Here is a 21350-nt window from a genome sequence, read left to right on the forward strand (position 1 = left end):
CAACCCCCTGACTTGTCAACATTAAACATCACCAGCCAGGTGGTTTCCCCAGCATGAATTTTATTTATACCTTTTTGAATGTAATTTGCAGCTCATAAAGAATGTAAAATCTTTCAAGTGTCTTATTTTGTCTAAACAAAGATTATATAAAGTAAATTGTTTTTTTCATACAATATAATGTTTGACCTAAAATCAGCATCACTGTTCGGTATTATACATATTTGTCAATTATGCAATATAAACATTTTCTTACTGGCAATGTCTAATTCAATGTTAGGCACCTTTACACACCCAGTATAATGGGCAAATAAACACTAATCAACAACACACGCATGCACAAAGCACATTTACATGGATTTGAAGGCATCTTCGAATTGAGGTCACTCACATCTGCAAAAGCCAGATGGTGGAATACGGATAGATAGAACAAGAGTGACTGAGCTGTCAATTCAATAAACTGAACCAGTGGACAAAACCATCTGATCATCACACATCAGGGGCCTTTGTATCTCACTGATCCAGCTGTAACAACTCCATAGTGCTAATTAGATTATTTTTGCATGCACAAGTATATCTCCCCTAGCCAGAAGCCTGATCATGCTTAAGAAAACTGTCAACCTCTGAATTTGCACAGAAACACATCAGCACTATCATTCAGAAAAGGCAACACCAAAGTCAGAACAAAGTCATACGCGTGTTCAAAAGCTATGTTTTGATTTATTACACGTCTCTGACATGCATGTTCAATATAGGGTGTTGAGATCAGGTCTCTCTATTAAGACTGAAATAAGCTTAGCTGTTAATTTAAAAACTGCAATATTAAATTATACATTACATAGACTGCTTATATTTTTAAAGCACAGAATAACCATACTCGACTCAAATGTTACCTTGTGTTGGCACTTTCAAAAATGCATCGCCCATCTATCACAGAGTTAAGAGTTTAGATAAAAGTGGAAGGCAAGGTACTGTACATACAGTATGCTATACATGTAGTTCAGGAGGGTAGCTGTGTCAGCATGCGTAGGCTGCAAAGGAAAAAAGTAATACTGTAGGTTTATTCCATGCTGAAGAGAGAAGAAAGAAAACACAACGTTTCGGAAATACAAATTATTACATTATTACGCATATTGTGCATTTCTACAATGACTTGATTGGGCATGCCTCTGTTTTGAGATCTCTTATCCTGATCTTTTTTCCTGCACTACAGAAACATTACGTACTCGACTATGATTGGTCATTTTTTTACTGGGCTTCTAGTGGGATAATCCAGGGCCTGCCAAAATTTTAAACTTCTTAAACTGCACTGTAAGAATGGAAACTTTAAAAGCTTTGGAAGTAAAGAGAGATTATTATACAGTGGAAGTCAGGTTTTGCAAAGGCCTTTAGATGCTGTACAGGACTCATAAGGATTAAAATAGGGACCACGCTGGTTTCCTGTGCAAAACATAAATTATGGAGCCTGAAAATGATTTAAAAAGGTACATGTACCTTGTTACTGTACGTCTCTCCAGTTAGCATGCATTTAGCCTGCCAGGAGCTGCAGACACAGCCACAGTAGACACACAACAGAGTTGGTTCTTACAAAACAAAGCTGATGTTAAACTAAAATCACAGCAGGTGGCCGCAGGCTTCACAACACTCTGCCGATTCACTGAAAATGAAACTCTGCACAGAAACCCTGGGAACGTGGAGTCTCACAGCCAGCATGCCATTTTAAATACTCAGGCTTTGACTTGGACAAATCCTACAGCTGTTCTTCACACATCACTGCCAACCTCGGGACTTAACACCATGCTAAATATTGTTAGCACAATTCTGATATCTCATATTTTATACTGGCGCTTCTGAGTGTCGGTGAAAAGGTTTTTTTCTCAAAGAAAAAAAACATGATGGGGTTGTCCTGCTGTGCCGTGTAGCGAATTTTCAAACTTTTTGAACATTTTGAAGGTGAGAAAATAAATCTGCAGACGAATACAAATTTATTTTTCATTTCCCTTGTTGAGATAAGTTTTTGGGGAAATTTCTAAAAAGGATAATCACCTTGTGAATCAAAGATGCGATTTCACTCGGCACTAAATTAAAATAACAAATGGAGAAAACTGAAAAGCAATTTGTTTCCATTAAAATCTATCATTTTTTTGGAATTAAGCAACATTATGGACTTGTTTAAAAAATTCCCTTTGATATTTTTTTCATTCTGAAGTAGATCGCATATCATAACAGAATCATTGAGAGTGCACAAAGAAGATATGATGCATAGACTTTTTAATAGTATTAGGAGCAATAAAGATTTGATTTCTATCTCAAACTAATGTGTTTTTGACTAAGCAATGCATACAAATCATTAGTATTTATCTATCACATACAAATGTAAGAAACTCAGACAGCAAAGCCATTTTATTCAACGTGCCTTTAAAGTAAAGAAAGATTCCTGACAAAGATATGCTCATGGCAATATTGTCTCCACAACAGATCTTTTTCTGAGCGATGCAAAATTACTGACTTCATACCCTCCCATCCCCTGCAGGCGGGCATGACCCCACACTTTCTGGCGGGTCCCCCCTAACAGTACTTTCTCTTTCATAGGGGGTCCCCCTTTTTGTTGGCGTAGCGATGGATCTGTCTGAAGTGGGTGGCTTCTGTCTCTTGGCATCTGACCTGCCCCTGATGCCCCTGGGGACACGGGGGTGCACGTGTCGAGGCGTGCACATTGAGTCACTCACGGCGGCCCACGCATTCACCTCCATCTTGTTCGCGGGCCGCTTATGGCTTTTATCTACCCTGCCTGCTCCTGTTTCTCCTCATTTGAGCGAGCGGCTGTGACCTTGCTAAAGGGAGTCTTTATTTCATCATTTCCAGCTGGTAGGATCCTGACTGCTGCAGATTTCCCGGGATGCTCCTACCTGTCACGAAGACTTCTTTCTTTCCCTTTCACATAATTAAATTGTGTTGTCTGGTCAAAGTGCCCTGATAGTGCTCCTCTTTATCTCCACATCAGTAGGCACTGTGAGCCAGCAGAGGCCTCAGGTCCTCACCATTGTTAAACCTTTTTAACCAGTAAGCTGTCCGTGATGAGGAAGCGCCGAAAACAAACTCCTCCGGCAGACTTTTCCTTTATTATTATATTTTGTAAACTGCCAACCAACTGAATGTCCTTATCTGATTGAGTCTGAGTGGAAGTGTGTTATCTGTTCGAGATCCTCTCAGCCAGGGAGTCCCAGAGTTTGTCAGCTCTCACCAGCCCCCTCCTGCACTACAGCTCTTCGTGTGTTTTACTGCTTCTGCTTCTGCCAACCACCTCCATTCCACAGAGGGGCAGCTACTGTTCTCAAGTGCCACAGTTTCCTTCCCCCCCACATCCGAATTACTTCATTGACTCAAAAGTCTGATCACCCACTTTTTTTTCCAGCTATTCGTCAGTTGCTAACCAAGAGCCAGCACACCCCACAGGACTCTGGAACAGAGGATGTGAGTTTCACAGTCCTGACCTCTGAGGATATGTCGATTGAATGTGAAATATTCTGCACGGTCTACAGTGTCTACAGTGTCAGACCAGTATAGCTTAACACCATGAGCACCAATCGTGTTCCCCCCATGGTTTAGGATGCTAACACTCTTCAGCGTGCTAACGTACATAAAGCGAGTAACACATTTAGGCGACGTTGCCCAAACTCCAAATGTATTTTTTTTTGCTTTATGCTCTACACACACAATAAAACATGGCTGACGTGAATGTAATCAATATTTTTCTACTACAACTGAAGTAGTAAGAAAGACATCAGAAATGTTTTACATGCAGTATGGACATATTGTGTGGTTACGAGTTGACAGATAATCAAGTAGCCTTCAGTGATGTGGACTAATGTGTTAATGCCTTTGAATGTACAGCAGATGATCCAACATATTAGATAGAAATTTGAAAAACGCTGTAGTGAAATTCCAGAAAAACAGTAACAGTTCTTTCCCCAAACTGTGCACAGCTGGAGCTAGCACACAACAAATTATTTTGTTCCTTTCAGCCATCATGCCAGGAATATTTGTCCATCCTGTTTCACCCCACTGGATTTTTTTTCAGTCTCTTATAATCCTCCAACCTGAACGGCAGGGGTTTGTCATAGTTAAAGAAGCATGCTGGAAAGGCAGACTGCATCATGGAAACGCGCTGCAGTGGGGAGAAGTAACAGACGGAGCAAATGAATCAAACACAACCGGACGTAAAACATTCAACAGAAGGTGACAGAGGTCACAGCGACCGAAGAGACTGCAATACTACAGCTTCATTCGAACACGAGCATGAGCATGGAGGTACAACAGCTGTTGCTTTAAGAATTACAATTATTTAACTTACTGCTGTACTGTATATAGTCAGAAAATTATTTTGCAGATAATGTCAATCCAGGAGGACTGGCTCACACTGTATAAGCAGACTACTGAAATTCCAAAAAGATTTGAGATACAGTTCAAAGCTGGGCCTTGCTCACATCGTGAATGATGTTTAAGGTCGACAAGTGCAGAGTTCTGCATGCAGGAAGTAAAAAGAAACTATACAGTAGATAGAAAATGAGAAACACTGAGCTAGGCAAGACTACTTAGGAAAAAGAATTAGGTGTTTATGTTGACACATCATTTATATCTTCTAGACAATGTGGGAAGCAATAAAAAGGACTAACAAGATATTAAGATGTATAGTTTAAAGAGTAGGATTTAAATCAATGGATGTTTATTAAAATTCTATAATGTACTAGCAAAGCCTTACACAAACTCCTGTGTACAGTTTTGGTTACCAGGTTATAGAAAAGAAATGGCTGATCTGGAATCAGTCCAGAGAAGAGAAACTCCAGGGCTAAAGGAAGCTCTGCACTAACAGGCTGGAGGAACTGAACCTTTTTAGACTTGAACAGAGAAGATTACAAGGGGACCTGATGCAAGTATTCGAAATCCTCCAAAGCACTGAGAAAGTCAATCCATCGAAATGAGCTATGACACACGAGCCAGAGGACACAGCTGGAAACGATGAGAAGGGGAGTCACTTCTTTACCCTAAGGGCTATTAGAGTATGGATAAAAAAAGACATGTTATTGAAGCTGATAGCCTAACTTCTTTCAAGAAACAGCTGGATAAACAGCTTGGGTTAATTAGCTACTTTTAACCAAACAGGAGAGGTGGGATGAATGGCACCATTTATACTGTAACCTTTCTTATGTTGTTAAGAGGCTTCCAATACATTTTATAATGAGAGTATAAATAAAACACACTTACAAGAACATGGATATAGAACATGTATATAGGAAACTAACAGTGAGTAAATTAAAATGCATTATACTTAATTATACATTATGAATCTATTATGAAATATGATAGCATACTAGGTAAGAAATTTACTCAGTACTGTTATATTAGTTATATTATACTTAAGATGTGATTTATTACTGTGTTTGTCAGAACTTTTGTAATTTGTTTTGTTTTTCATGGAGTAAATTAAAAAAAATCCAGTGTCTTGAAGAAATACACCAAAAGCTACACAAATTATATTTTGCAGCAGAAATCATAAAACGACATTTATGATGTAAAATTCTACATCACATTTTTTAAAACTATAGTTTGAAAAACTAAACTGTTGTACTTTTTAAACTACCTCCCCCCCTTCTTCTATTGCCTCTGGTTTATACAGCACCAGAGAATAAGGAGCAGCTGCTGAATACGAAATAAAATGCACACTGGACTACAATCCTGACAGAAATACTCCGCTCCTGATCAGAGAACATCTGTGTACATCTCTTTCCATTCATGCTCTGCTATTTTCCAGTTGAAGCTATGCCTTTGTGCTCAAGTTACATAGCAATCTACTTGCCTTTTAATTATCTTGTTTTTGCTCATAGCGGCAAAATATTCTATGGCAACGGTATTATCCAAAACGCATCGCACCTGAGAGCATTCACAGGAGACACGCCAAGCTAAGAATTCTTTGAATCTGGAGAACATAATATATTACCTAACAGCATAGGAGCAGAACTGGGAGTGAAATTCTTTAACATGACTGGGGTGAGATGACATAAAATGCACAAAACAGACAGATGTGTCTGATGTGGGCATGAGGGATGACATCCCCCCATAACCATGTGAGATGCTGAATATGCTCTATCTCAGATTATTAACTTTAGGACATTGTTATATAACCGTGTAGAAATACTGTTAACACCTACTGTAATACCATGAGGCTCAAAATATTCCAGAGACAGTACTGTACTTCCCATGAAGCCTTGTTCAGTTTATGGGTGCCTTTGCCCTCTCCACGATGGCTGACCAGAGCTGCCAGTCACAAAGTGGCCCCTGCCTGCAATGACTGGACCAGGAAGCAGCTACAGTACAGTATGTGCCCCTTTCTAGTCTACATACTGTTAGTCAATTACTGAGCCACCAGAAATGAGGATGCTGTCTCGGTGGAAGAGAGTACCTTTTCTGTTTTGTTTTTGTTAAATTCAGTGTTTTGCCTGTGTGGAAAAGTGTTTGCCTGCAGGGTGGGTACTAGGACTATAACTGATGACATCCTCAACCAATCAGTAGCTGTGATGTTACACCAGAATAAAACTCATGTTCATGGGTTAACTCACTGGCTCCTCACATCCCTCCATCTGAACTGGCAATCTGACTTTTCCATTCATGCGCGTGACTGCCAGCAGTCAGAACTTAAAACTTTATTTCAAGATGTCTGGCCAAGAGAGTGAGTCAGTACAGAATTCTGCCTAAGATATTCTTTCTGGACGTTCACAAACCCAGTGTTATTTTCACCCGGTTAACAAAATAAAACAGCTGTACTACAGTATAGCCCGGACGAACCTTGTTTCCTATCGTCTCACTTGCGGCCAGACCAAAACAGCAGACGCTAACTTCTAGCACAGCTGTCCTCAGCAATGCTTCACCTTTACTGTGAAGATCTTCAGCTTTTCCAGCTGACATTTGCTGCCCACCAGTAAAATTTTCTGCCATTATTTAGCTTCAGGGAAATTGATGTCAACTGGAGCATAATAAAAAAAATAAAGCCTCCTTCTTTAAATCCATTTAGTATGGAAATCGTGTAACTTAAGGGAATTTTTTTTTGGAAATCAAGGTAAGTGAAAATAAAAATAACTAAAATATAAAAATGTTTTATATATAAATATTATAAATGATATGAATTTATGGAAATAAGTATATTTATACAGCTTGTAGTGGTACCTGAAAATAAAAAATAAGGTACTGTACATACTGTAACCACCTTCTTCACAGACATTTCCTGCATTGAATTTTCAGTCACATGTTATTGTTATTTTTGGAAAGTTTTGACGCTCTTGTTTTAAGTACATTGCACTTGCAAGGTTCAAACATAAGTGATGTAACAAACATTTAATTTTGATTTGCCATAGTATTTGTCTGTTTACCACATTTAGCTACAGTGTACTCTTAAGTAAAAAATTCCAACCTTTTTCCACTCACAGGACACCTTGTTAAAAATTGATTAAATCACTACACATCACTTTCTCAGAACTCAAAAATAAATTAAAAATCAATTTAACTTCCCCCTTTCATGATGTGATTAAGAAAAGCCAACATTCTAAATATCCTTTTGAGGTATTCATTAAGGGATTTGGATTTTAATGATACATTTTAGGAATTATTAGCTTAAAACGTTTAGAATATTATTCATTATCAGTTTGCTGCAGCACAGCGGTTGGGAAATGTAAGTCTTCACTGTTCCACCTGTTACAGAGTGGTGCTGTCCTGCAGTTACCGACTGGGGAAAAGTGGTGCAGCATGCCACCTCTGCCCACCACAGCACGCCTACGGACATCTCGCGCATTCAAGAGGGCTGCATCTGCACATGTTAACTCCAGCTGCCATCCCTGAGTGAAGATCTTTTCATTTCAGAGCAGATCTTTTCACAAATATATTCTATTACATTTGTTGTTTAGTGATGCATGTTTTGGTGTTGTACCAATAAGTATATACAGTATATTGTATATTTAAAATCCACGTTTGAGACTCCTTACAGTTGTGACAGTGGACCAGACCTCCCACTCCGCGGCGCGTCCGTCAACACCGGATGCTAATCAGGGCTGTGCTTTAAGATCCCCACACGCCTGCAGACGGCGTTCAGTTTTGGACCGAATGTTTTCCCCTCACCGGCGACAAAATTACTCCGAACTAAGAAAGGATTCCCTCCTATACCAGAGAACAGAAACCTCTGCAGACGACTACACACCGGCACACCGCAAGGGATTAAGAAGAGCTGTGCCGGTACTCAGGCAGCTCCCCATCAGATCCGACTCTATCACACAGTCATCAAAGAGCTCTCTCAATTGTAATTTCTAATTGGTATTGTAAATTAAAACCCTCACATCACTACACATGCATACCAATAAATGATCTTAAAATGATCTTAAATTTACTCAAAGAAGGGATACAATAATGAAAAGGCAAAAATCTTAAATGAAAACTTTTTTTTTTATCCTGCCTAACCGTTTAGTCAGCTCATTACCTCTCCTGCTTTGGTTTCTTGATACGCAAATTCTACTGCTGGGATCCCAAGATGGTTGGCAAAGAAGTCCACGTCGCCCTGGGTCTGCGCAGAGCTGACGTATGAGCCAGAGCACTCTCCATGCCTTGTGCAGTTGAAGGTTGGCCACTGAAATAGAAACGAAAGTGTTTCAGGCTACGTGTTTGCTTATTACACAAACTTTAATCTGTATCATTTAGGATTCATCTTTCAGGGTAAATGTGAGGGTCACACTGGGTAGTTCAGACGAGTCTTTGTTTTTCAAACAGTTTGAAAATAGTTGAAATAGTGGAATTTGAGGCCATTCATTGGAGCTACAGTAAATGGTTTTACATGTTGAAAGTTTTTTTTAATGTAAGTCAACACCTGGCGGTATAATTCCACGCTAGTTATGTAAATTTAAGAACATTCACTTATTTTTTTCATCAGTATGAGATAAAACAATACTGCACAGATTAACTTCTTAGCTTCATCAGTGCTATAGCACAAGAACCTGAATCTCTGATTTTTTTTTTAATTTAATGTACATGGTATCAAATTACTTACTAGGAGTCTCAGTTATTCTGCTTAGCCAGCTGTAATCAGACAGAATGTATTTAAGATATGTATACACTAATTGACTACTTGAGGATCACTAAAATAAAAACAAGAAAGAAGTTATGAGCTGGAATTTAAATTATAGGAATGTAAATGACAAAAAAGAACAATTCTAATGGAGTTTTAATTTAAAATTTACATATTTAAAAGTTTTGATTCTTTGGTGAATGTATCTGAGATGATTTTCTTTATCCAATGGACTTCAGTGTCCACCCCAGGGTTTAAAATTTTTCTAGCAATAATGTGTTAGAAATCGTGCAGCACAGCACACAGACTCCCCTGGTGTCCTTTTCATTAGAAAAAAGATCAAAGTATTAAGAATTCTCTGCGATGCTTTGTCCTAACAGAAACAATACCCACAGGACACTGTGACACACTTAATGTATTTTAATTTTTTGTTTTTGTTTTTCTTGTCTGAAGCCCTGGTGGCTTTGAAAGCTTTTTAATCCTGGATTCTGCCTGCTGGCCATGGTTTATTATCAATATCCTTAATTGAATTAGTCATTTGTTAAATTTCAACAGATTGTTTATTCGAATATTCCAAACACTTCTCTGTTGTGTTCTGCACGTAGCCTGCAGTCTCAGAACTGTAGCCTACAATATAAACAAGTCACCCCTGATGAAGATTCCGGTGCTTTGATGTACTGTAAGTAAAGCTGATATACCTCACCTTCTCTGCACTAATCTTCAAAACCTTGGCACACCAAGAAAAAACATGGTTTGTTCTCCAGGAACCACAAGTAATTTGCATCCTATATTCCTACAGCTCTTCACGTGCCCAGTAGAATCACTCTTACAAAATCAGACTCATCAAGGTTAGTTCTCACTGGGTTGTTATTAAACCATCCACGTGTTTGCAGTTAGCGAGGGCTGCAGAGATCTGGAGTCTGACTCAGCAGCTGCAGGGGGCATGGCAGGGCATGGCATTGTGATGATGGACACCTTACAAACAAAGCCACTCCCTGCCACTGGGAAGAACATGCAGACTCCCCCCTCCCCAAGCCTGGAATTGAACCCAAGTCTCAAGAGCTGTGAAGCAGGAGGAGATTTGAAGAAGCAAAACTCGACATTGTTGTCTTTTAGGTGTCTATGCATTATAGAGTCAGGACAGTCTAATGTATACCTACACTTGAATTAAAACCTCATCTTCCTGTTTTAAGGGGAGCTGTCTACACGGTCAGTAGCAGAATTAAACTGAATGTTTATTTATCATGCATCCAGTTCAACTGAACACATGTTTAAGTGCCATTTCAGTTCTCTCTGAACATATGAAATACCAATGGAATGCCATTGCTGTGTTTATTGCTTATCTAACCTGTTCTGACTATGCATTACATACAGTATATGACTGCTATTCATCTGCCTTTCTACTACAGCTTTCTAAAGGGCATAGTAATTTAAAATGAAATCCTATTCACTGTAATACAAATGCTAACATCTGGGAAGCTCATAGTGATAATTCTGAAGAACTAAAACTTAAATGGGAAGCGTCTGTAGGATTCAATAGTGAATGGGAACAGAAAACAAAGTGGGAATGTAATGCAAATTAAGCAAATATGAATACACATACTGTAGGCACAATTCATGCAAGACAAATAAATACATTGATCAGAACGCGGATATTGGACAAGTGTGCCCTTTGCTTCATACAGAGCTGAGAATCTTGATTTCCTGTTCAACGATTTCAGCATCCAAGGATCCCAGTAATTCATCACACATGGCCTCGATGATGTTGACATCAGGACTGGCTGTACCTCGGGGCTGCCATTGAGAGAGCTGAATCCCTGCCCCATGAGACACATTCCTGAGGGAATGACACAGACGACAAAACTCTGCCTGCGGCTGCTGGTGGTCGTAGTGCCTCTTATTTCAAGCAGAACCCCAGTACCCTGCTCATGTGATAACTCTCCACCATGCTTTGCTGTCACTAATGTGCACTGACTAATGACCCACTATCCAGCCCAACATCAAAAAGACTGAAGTTCATTACTGACTAAGCTCAAAGTCGGACTCGCCTGTAAAGAACATTCTTCTCCAGGTTTGATCACCCCCGAGTGATCACTGTCTGCTCAGCCCTGTTGCTTTTGATGCCTCTTCTCAGCTGCTTGCCCACAGAGACCACTTTGCACTTAAGCGTATTTGGCAAGTCCTAGCCGTGAAGAAGCGTTAACACCTGTACAGTACTGTACGTGCAGCAGGATTGTTTGCGAGGTCCAGACTGTCACCCAGAGAGATTTGCATATTGTAGCACAAACATGCTACTGTACCATGCTCTGCCTTGTATTCCCCTTGACCAACTTAAATCTGGAAAACTAGCGGAAGTCAAATTTATTTTGTCATTTTATGAATTTCCAGATGTTCTTTTAAAAGTCCCTGTTAGCCTTAGTTTTCCAGTCTGCCATCATAACTCATTTTCACCAGCTCTAGAATGAACGTGGCTGCTCTCCTCTGGTCTTTCTGTAATGCGATGAAACCTTTTGTTCTAGGACGTGACAGTTTTGGGACGCAAACTAATTAGGTCATTATGCACATTCAACACATGCTCTTTCGGCTTGTCCTGTAAATTCTTTACTACCTACAGTAGCAACGTATCCTGAAAACCCTTCATTACACTTCTGCTGATTGCCTTATTAGAGGAATCTTCCTTTTTTCCCCCGTGCCCCTTTGACTGGTCTGTGATGACTGTGATGCTTGTTGTGAATGTGAATTCCACAAAGAGTAGTGTTAACTGTTGGTTAATGGTTTAACATGAACATTAATTAATATATTTTTAAACTGTTTCAATGTGCAATACCATCATAATGCAGTTCAGTATAATAATATCTTGTGCAATCCATAAATCACAATACTGTATTTCCTTTTTACTATATTACTGCACTTGGACACATTTGTCCTTGAAAACTGGAACTGGTATATTCCTTCAGATTGATGATCTGCAGACATTAAATCTTTAACAGAATGTTTGAATTGACATTAAATTCTTTCTGCTCTTGCAAGAAATTTCTAATCCCAGTGATTTTATAATACTCCTTCAAGGCTGTCTTTGTTTCAGCATGTTAACGCACTATCAACATTTTTCAAACTACTGTACTTGAGTGAATATAGGATCTTGGGAAGTCTGTGCCAGCAAGCAACAGGCACAAGGCAGGAGTTATTGCACTATATCTCTTAGAAGAAAGGGTAATGGTGGCTACATATAACAGATATGGTTTAGAAGAAGTATGTTTTGAGTTTCTAGTTGAAGCAGATTCAGAAACAAAACTTGTTTTGAATAATTTTCTTCGGTTTGGGCTCCATCACTCTCAGTTACACTGCCCAACTGTGTGCAGTCAGGTTAGTTTATCTTAAGGGTTGGCTCTCTGGACAGTGGCCAGACAAAAGTCAGCTAGGGGAATTCAAATCCATTATTTTTCCTCACCGATCCGCTCTTTTCACAGTTCACTTGCAGGTCAACAGAGACTGGTTGAGCTGGAAAAACAGATTTTGTTGCTGTGCATGTTGTTCTTTTGCAGTTACTTCAAAAGTTCAGCCTTGTGCATAATACAGAAGTATTTTCCTAGCGTCTCCTTTCTGAATAATTGAGCTGTGCAATATGGAATATTCATGCTGACAGATGTCATCAATGCGTGATATGTCTGACGCAGTTGGTTTATTTACTGCGCCCTGCTAGGGTTTCTTCACAGGGAGCTAGCATAGACCACTGTGCAATTAGCACCTAGACCACATGGCAAATTAACATGCTTCCAAGTTTTCAGACATCGGATTTTCTTATCACAAAGACGCGATCTTTCTTTTCATAATCAACACGAAGTTTCACGTACTTCTGTAGCTGGAAATCTAGATAATAAAGTTTAGGGAAAAAAACAGTTCAAAATCAGTGACAAAATCAAACCCATGTGGGATCAGAAAGGAGTCCATTTCAGGGTCCAGAATAGAAGCATTTACAAAGTACTGACCAAAAACAAAGGCTGGGGAACAGCTCAAACGCCATACTGCTGATGATTACAGCTTAGCAACCCTCAGTCCCTACAACCTTTATGTCTTAAAGTACGTCCTCTCTACGGCCTTTATGTCCAGCTCTCTTGAGCAGCGAGAGCCCCAGAGTGGGTCGACTGGTGGACCCAGCCCACAGGTTTGTGTGGAAAGTGGAAGCACCTGGACGTGAGATTAAAAAACACAGGACAGGAGGCACATCTTTGCCTCCTGAGAGTATGAATCAAAATACATAGACATGCTGCTAAAGCTGATAGAGTGCCCCCCATCAATAAACAGCTGATTGAGATCCTTGGATCAATTAGTTACTAACTACCACACAGGCCGGAAGGGCTGAACAGCCTCCCCTCATTGTAACCATTCTTATGTTCTTATGTAGCATCCATTCATCCATTTTCTAACTGCGGGTCGTGGGGGAGGCAGGGCCTATCCTGCCAAACAACAGGTGGGGGGCAGGGTACACAGAGAATGGGGCACCAGTCCATTTAAAGATAGAAAGACACAGACACTCACACCATGGCAAATTTTCTAAGAAGCCAATTAATGCACCAACAAGGCACTGCGGGTGGAAACCGGGGCACCTGGAGGAAACCCATGCAGATAACATCCAAGGTCCGGATTTGAACCCAGGGACCCAGCACTTGGAAGCAGGAAACCACTGCAACACTGTGCCCCTCACTCTTATGTAATAAAGCATGTTAATCCTCATAACCATCAATCAGCTCTTCCACACCTCAGCCCTGCAGCTTGAATTTATGCTAGAGCAGTAGCACACCTACTGATAATGTTGAGTCTGTCCCCAGTCTTTCACAGAACTGCAGGCTGCTCTTAGCTTTCAAACATTTGCAACCAACTTTCTGAATATGCTTGAAATTCTACTGCTTTAACATTATTTTTAAAGAAAAATGCAGTTCCCTCAACCATTTGTCAATTAGTTTCAAAACCACTTTCCTTTTTCTTTCAACATAAATATCCTTGCACAAATTAACAACATAAGCAACATTTCTCCTACAGTACCTTGAAATCTAATTACAACATTTTCTATTTGTCTGCTTTAATTTTCCAACGATGCTTTGCTCTCAGTAGCAAACAACAAAAGTCTAAAGCAAAGATAAAAAAAAATGAGAGGCAAAAAAAACCCACACAGCAACACTAACTTGGCCCATGAGAAAAATCAATATTTAATTTCTTTGTTTGCTATGATAACAAGATACCGAAGCAGTGCTTATATATCTGGGCTGTGATAACTCCTCAGCCAGGAGGAGATGGGCGGCAGAGCCTGGAGGCAGGCCAGGTCAGCTGCTGCCAGTCTCCCACGCTCTCCCCTCTGCTCCCTCACGGCGCAGGCCAGCATCACCCATCAGCCAGACAGGCCGGACTTCCACTCGCCGAGCCACACACAAGCCCCGGCCTCTGCAGAAGCTGCTTCTAAGGAGCTGGAGGAATGTCGAAAACATGTCGACTAATGTCGACTAATAGAAGTAAACACCTCCGGAAAGTTAGCAATCAGGTGAATAAAATCAAGTACATTTTATCTAGAATACTTCATCACTCTTTTAACAGCTGACTGACCATCTATGTAGAAAGTGCAATTATATGACTCCTGACGTAAACTGTGAGTTGCTTTGTCATGGTAACAGGTGATTTATTGATATCCATCTCCTAGCAGTTTCTTGGCTTGCTTTCTTCCGACTAAGGTGGACCATGAGAAACAGGCGGCAGCAGAACTGCGCAGTGGAGCAGTGACACCTGGAAGTGCTCGGGACAGGTCATCGCTAACTGGGAGTCTGGGCCTCTACTAGGTGAAAATTTTTTTTGTTTTGTTTCAAACCACTGGACCTGTGGGAAAACATCTTCCTTCTTGTTAAAAAAAAGACAAAAATATTTTATTTCTGTGGCGGGTTTTTTCCTGACAAAAGGCACAATGTGTGATATCTGTACAGTAGTCCAGATGATTACAGTGTTGTGCTGTAAAGTATATGACAAAAGGCTCTCTGCATACTCTGTAAACCACCGGGATACAATTTACCATGCCGACTGTAAATTATTGCTTCCTCCATAATTACAGATTTGTACAACTTCTAAAGCTCTGAAATTAACAGTTTCAGACATATTACATTATTTTGATGTGTGAAATAAATATGCCAGTGATACCCGAGAGCTTGTCTAGAATAAAAAAAATATTATACGAAACCTTTAAGAAACAGAAAATTCATGTGATCTGAATGCTCTGCTATCCATAATGAAGAAGATACATAAATAAGATTGTATGGAAGATATTTTGTTCTGTGGAAGGTGACCTTTGAAAATTACATTTGCTGCAGTAAGGTTGTAATAGAATATATATATCACATCTTAAAAGACTGAGACATTAAAATCAAATAGGCCAAGAAAGGTATTTTCTCCAATATGAAGAAGTATTGAAAATGATGAGTGAAAAACCAGACAGTGTACAGGCAGGGGCTGGAGCCCTACAAGCAACACAGGAAGAAACTTGAGGCAGCAGTGGTAAGGAGCAGTTTTCTAGATACTGAAGAGGTTCTGAATTTTGACTTTTTTTAACACCATCAGTAGTTCAATGTGCTGTTCTGTGCCTATTTGATTTCTTTCTGGTGTTGACGTATCGCTCAGATCCACAAACCTTTTCTTAGATGAACAAAATATGTGGTAAAGGAGCCATGATCATAATAGTATTTCCTACCCAATGTTCTTAGCCAGTCTAGAGACTGCAGATTTCAGTGTCCCTTGGCTTTTGGAAGCACACAGTAGATGTCAAATTCAACATGTGTAGCTACTGTACATTCTGAAGTTCCAGTCCCTGGAGTCACCTGCCCAAGTTTTCCTTTTCAGAAAGTCTATTGATCTCACATTGCTGTGTAATGACTGTGAAGAAACAGGCATAAACCTGTGTCCTTTCTTCTGCAGTAGGCTCATGATATGCCAGGCTATTGTGTACACCAGTCCCTAGGCTAAGCAGTGTAATCATGCTGATGTTATACAGTGGCCTGCAATTTTCATAGAAAAGCATTTACTGTATGTGATATTCATTAAAAAAGTATTTACAGTACTTTACATGTCTGCATTTAGAAACTGAAAAAAAGACAATAGAATGCTCAATCCATCCATCTATCCCTCCAACCAACCATTTTCTAACCGTTTTATTCAATACAGGGTCGTGGGGTAGCTGGAGCCTAACCAAGCAAGCTAGGAGCACAAGGCCGGATAAGTTCAAGGAGCCAAAAATGCTGCAAATCCTCTTAGCTCAATTTACTTTTTAACACCAGATTAAATAAATATTCTAACTGTTCTGTAATTTAAGCAGCACTAAGCAAACATCTATGTTACTGTAAGACACAACACGTTTTTATTGTTTAACTTTATTTTTTAAGATATACATACTGTACCACATTACAATGCACTTATTTTAAATATACTGTTGAAGGACTGCACTACTATGTAAAACCACCAGGTAGCGCAAATACTTAATGTGGCATGTGAAAATACTGTGTTTGGGCTGTCACCTGAAAACCCTGTCAATGCTCAGCCTCATAGGGACAAACCTTTCACAATTATGGAATGTAATTTGTATACTGTTTTGACTGTTTTATTACTTTTATACTGTATGCTACAGTATGTTAAATATTAAATTAGAATTAAAAAAGAAAGTAGGGCTATTTTATAAAATAAAATTACTCAGACAGATATATACAGTATACAAAATAGTTTTTTTATTATAGCTTGCTGTGAAGACGATGTGTTTTTTTCAGATTTACATCCTCATTGAAATAATTTTGTCTCAATTCTAATTTCAGCAATGAAGTAATTAGGAAACAATTGTACAGTACTTCAGATTTTGATTATGAAAAATGTATTTCACATACAGTATACTGTACCATAGTGGCTTTAAAACCATGCAGTATCATACTGTATTAACTGTACATACAGTATACTGTACCAATCATAATTAAGTTCATTGTATGCATTGTGTGTATGTTTTAAAACTACAGTACACACACTGTGAAGGAAAGAGACCATACCCTATCACAACACAGATGGAATTGGACCATGGTTCGTTGCACAATGTGTTGTAGAAGTAGCATTTCTGCTGCCAGTAACTGTTCTGCTGCAAAGAGCACTCAGATATTTCAAACTACCAATGTGTAATAACTGATATTTTTTAAACTACTATAACTACTTTTGTTATTGTTTCTTTTTCATGTTTTCAACGGCTACTGAAAGTCAAACAGGCCTGCTAAGCTTTTTATACTAAGCTTGTAATCTACACAAGACCTCCGATGGGCTGATTGCACTCTATGGCTACAGACATGAGCAGTTATCTGTTTGAAAATGAATGTGTTGCCAAAAGCATATACAATCATCACGCCATTTACAGACACTTACAGTACATACCTACAGTATAAATATTGCATATTTATACTGTATACAGTATAGTATATTTTACGCAATATACTTTATACCTTCAGTATTATTGGACATTTACATACATAAAACATTGGATAATGTGCACTGTCTTTTCCTCAGGCCAAGACAGGAGATCACAGACTATATTATTATTATTATTATTATTATTATTATTATTACTATTATTATTATTACTGTTGTTGTTGATGTTGTAATGCACAACTTTAACAATGTTGTATTCATTTATTATGTTTTTTTTAATATACTATATATGTAGCACTCTCCTGTTAAGTTAAATCATTTTATTGTTTTACAAACTCACAATTTAAGACAGAACAGATGTATTAATGAAATTACATTCCTGAATGCCACCCACTGTGTTCTACAAATTTCAGGAGGCAATAAACAGTACAATCACAGTTATATTAGACATTATATTAACAGTTACAATAGATACAAATTTTAAAACAAATCTGAAATCTTTTAAAATAGAAGGTATTAACCCTACTGGATTTCACACGTGCATGTGAGATCATGGTTTGCCTAGCAGGTGTTTTATTTTGATTATACTATGAATTAGTCCCTGAGGCTACTGTCAAAGGTTTTGATATTATAAAAAATCTGTAAATCAAACCTTTGTTGAGTTTGCACAAGAAAAAGGGGTTCATTTTGAGAAGTGTTGTACTGCTTTCAAAGTAGCCGATTTTGACAAACTTAAACAGCTAATTTTGGTTGAAGAATTTGAAAACTGACTGCCTGACCCTATTGTAACTTATTTCATTGAGCAGAAATTTACCTTGTTCTAACAAGCTGACCAATTTGTGTTATCACATAAGAATGTGCTTACTACTTCTGTTCAACCCTCCTCTCAGAGAAATTTTAAAAACTCAACAGCTCTGACACTTACTGTGACATCCAATCTAAACTTAAGGTCTTTGTCTTTGACGGCCTTGTTATGCAAAATGTTTTATACCCATACACTTGCTTATTAAACTCCTAGATCCTGACTGATTTGACTTTCTATTTGTCTCATTTAGCTGAAACAGAAAAAAGAAAACATACAATACTGTAGTTAATATTATTGGAATTTGATTTATTGTAAACCCACTAACATCGGCATAGGAACTACTGTAGTCCATTGCCACTCAAAATCTTGTAATTGCACTGATCTCTGTGACACTGCACCCTTGTGACTGGATAGTTAACACCTTTCTCTGTCTGTCTGGGGGAATGGTGTTGGGGCTGAAGTTATTGTCTCCCTTCCTCAATTTAATATCCGACACGTCTCCAGTACCACTAGGGGCTTAGGATCGTGAATGTGAAGTGAATATTTAACATACTGTGATGTTTAAAATTAAGAAAAACATCTACAGTATATAGTATACACAGTAATTAGATGTAATTATTAGACAATGATTTTATTTGTTTTAAGATTTAAATAGTTAGATACAGTGACTTTAAGATCTTGGTATTTAAAAGACCAGATTAAAACAAAACTTTCTTGTAGTCATTTGAATGAACTTTTTGCCTTCTATAACCGGCCTTATGTTAAGGTGCATTAGTGACCAGTGCACAACATAGTGATTGTTGCTATTAGCAACAGATAGCTATTGATTGTCTCTGGCCAGTGAATCACACACCCTGCCACGCCGCAATACTGCCAAACCGGTAAAACAGTGACTGCGTCCATAGCCTTGGTTTACATGCACCTTCTAACTCTATTAGCAATAGGTCTGAGATTGGTGCTTTTCTTGATAAAATTCAGCTAAAATGGAAAGCAATAAACTCTCACTTACTTCTCACTTATACACTTATTTCTCCAGAATGATGAAAGGGTTTCTGTTTAACACCCTGAGACTCTGTCAGCTTGGGAGACTGGCAAGGGCTTGGCATGGCTGAATTAAGATTCACAGCGTGAAACTGCCTTTATATCAAACTAGCTTTGCAACTGCAACTTCAGGTGTTCATTTCCCTCAGATAACACACTTACGCCTTGAGCCACTCACTAATCTGCCATGGGGAAGGTTTATGGAGGATTAAATACTGCGGGATGTTGTACTGTGTTGACTGACCTGCCAACCTCAAGTCCATTAGAGGGTGATAATGGCCCTAAGAAATTATGTTTTAAAAATCAATCTTCCTCTCTGGGGTATACTTTCAATACATTTCAAACAACACCTTACGCATTATTGCAAAGGGTCAGCCCCAGCCAAAGGCCCACACATTCTATTCAGAGCCTCACTGGAGACAGGGTAGAGACAGTCCAGCTCGACACTTTATTTATGATCAGAAGAATGTCACTTCAGAGAGAGAAAGAGCACTGTCCTGAAATGTTTCTTTAAAACAGTAAAACCTATATCGCTGATCTCTCTCTTTAGTCCAGTAGAATAACATGGGCATCTGTCTGGGCTGTTGGTGCATGTGTGATAATGGCTAAGTCGTGCGATAATCTCACATGGGCCTGACAGAAGAAGAATATGTGTTTCAGAAAATGGACTAAGGTTTTAATGGAGGTGTGTATTTGTCACCCAATTTCACAGTCCCCCTCCCCCCTTCAAGACTTGCTATTTTATATTAATATATAAATGTTGGGCATTTCTATGCTATGATTTCTGGGCATGAAAAATAGCTGTTGCGGTTTCAACCTCATCAGTGTGAAAAGCCAGGAGCTCATTAATATTTATTTCCATCATCCACAGCTACTGTATGCTCCTACACACCATAAACCGGAAGGTGTCCCTTGTGATATATATACAGGACACAGATACTGTTTCTTCTGTCAGGGCACTGTACCCGCTGGCACATCAGGCTATGGCACCATCAATGCCACGGTTTGTCTGGCTATGGAAATGAAACACAATGGCATGGGCAGAGCGGTGGCTCTGGGGCTCAGGATCTGCGCCTGTGGCTGGAAGGTTCAAATCCCGTGGCCGGCAGAGGAATCCTACTCCGTTGGGCCCCTGAGCAAGGCCCTTCACCCCAACTGTCCAGGGGTGCTGTATAAATGGCTGACCCTGTGCTCTGACCCCAAACTTCTCTCTCCCTGTCTGTGTTCTTGTGTGTCTCATGGAGAGCAAGCTGGGGTATGTGAAAAGACAAATTCCTAATGCAAGAAATTGTATATGACCACTAAAGTGATCTTATCATATCTTATGGTGCCGACCTAGGCCAAGTCACCACAGGGGTAAGTGGTGGCATCTTGATTATTACACAACAAATGCAAAGGTTCTAAAAGAGTGAATATTCTTCAGCAATGCTTCTTGTTTTCATTTTTCCATCATCTGGTTTCTTACATACTCTCTCAAAAGGTTCTTTCTTTTCCTTCCTCTTTGTTTATGGAAAGGGTACTTTCACAGTACTTTGCAGGTGAGATCAGAAGGGTCATTACTGTATCTCTGTGTTGTCTTCTTACTCTCTATCAAGGACACGGGTTTGGCTCCTGGAAGGAGATTGTTTAAATTTGCTAAAACATAGTCAATTAAAAGAAAAAGCAAAAAAAACCTACCACTGCACGTCTTTAAAAACTACATCTATGAAGTCAAAATTACAAGCATCATGCTCTTTCGTCTTCTGTATCTTCAGCCATGCAACAAATTCTGGTTTTAGATTTGTCAGCGACTAACTAGGAAATCATGCATGTTTTGTGTCAGACCCCAGACAGATGCCTCACAATGTGTCACTCAATTTACGATAATATAAGAAACTTGCTAGACCTCATCTCATATCTTTAGAGTGTGACTCATGAGGAGCAAAGCACACTAGGCAAAGTAATTGCAATGAGGGGAGATTCATAAATCTACAG

At 39.1% G+C, this 21350-nt stretch overlaps 1 protein-coding gene across 1 annotated transcript in view; it reads right to left on the bottom strand.

Moving 5' to 3' along the window:
- Window positions 1–21350, bottom strand: part of naaladl2 (N-acetylated alpha-linked acidic dipeptidase like 2) — a 259632-nt gene that overhangs the window by 52507 nt on the left and 185775 nt on the right. The window contains exon 10 of the mRNA XM_088913972.1: window positions 8519–8665. Within this exon, the coding sequence (XP_088770098.1) occupies window positions 8519–8665 (147 nt within the window). The remainder of the gene's footprint in view (window positions 1–8518; window positions 8666–21350) is intronic.

The sequence above is a fragment of the Atractosteus spatula genome, chromosome 4 (assembly GCF_055471065.1).
Source record: "Atractosteus spatula isolate fAtrSpa1 chromosome 4, fAtrSpa1.hap1, whole genome shotgun sequence".
Taxonomy (NCBI): Eukaryota; Metazoa; Chordata; class Actinopteri; order Semionotiformes; family Lepisosteidae; genus Atractosteus; species Atractosteus spatula.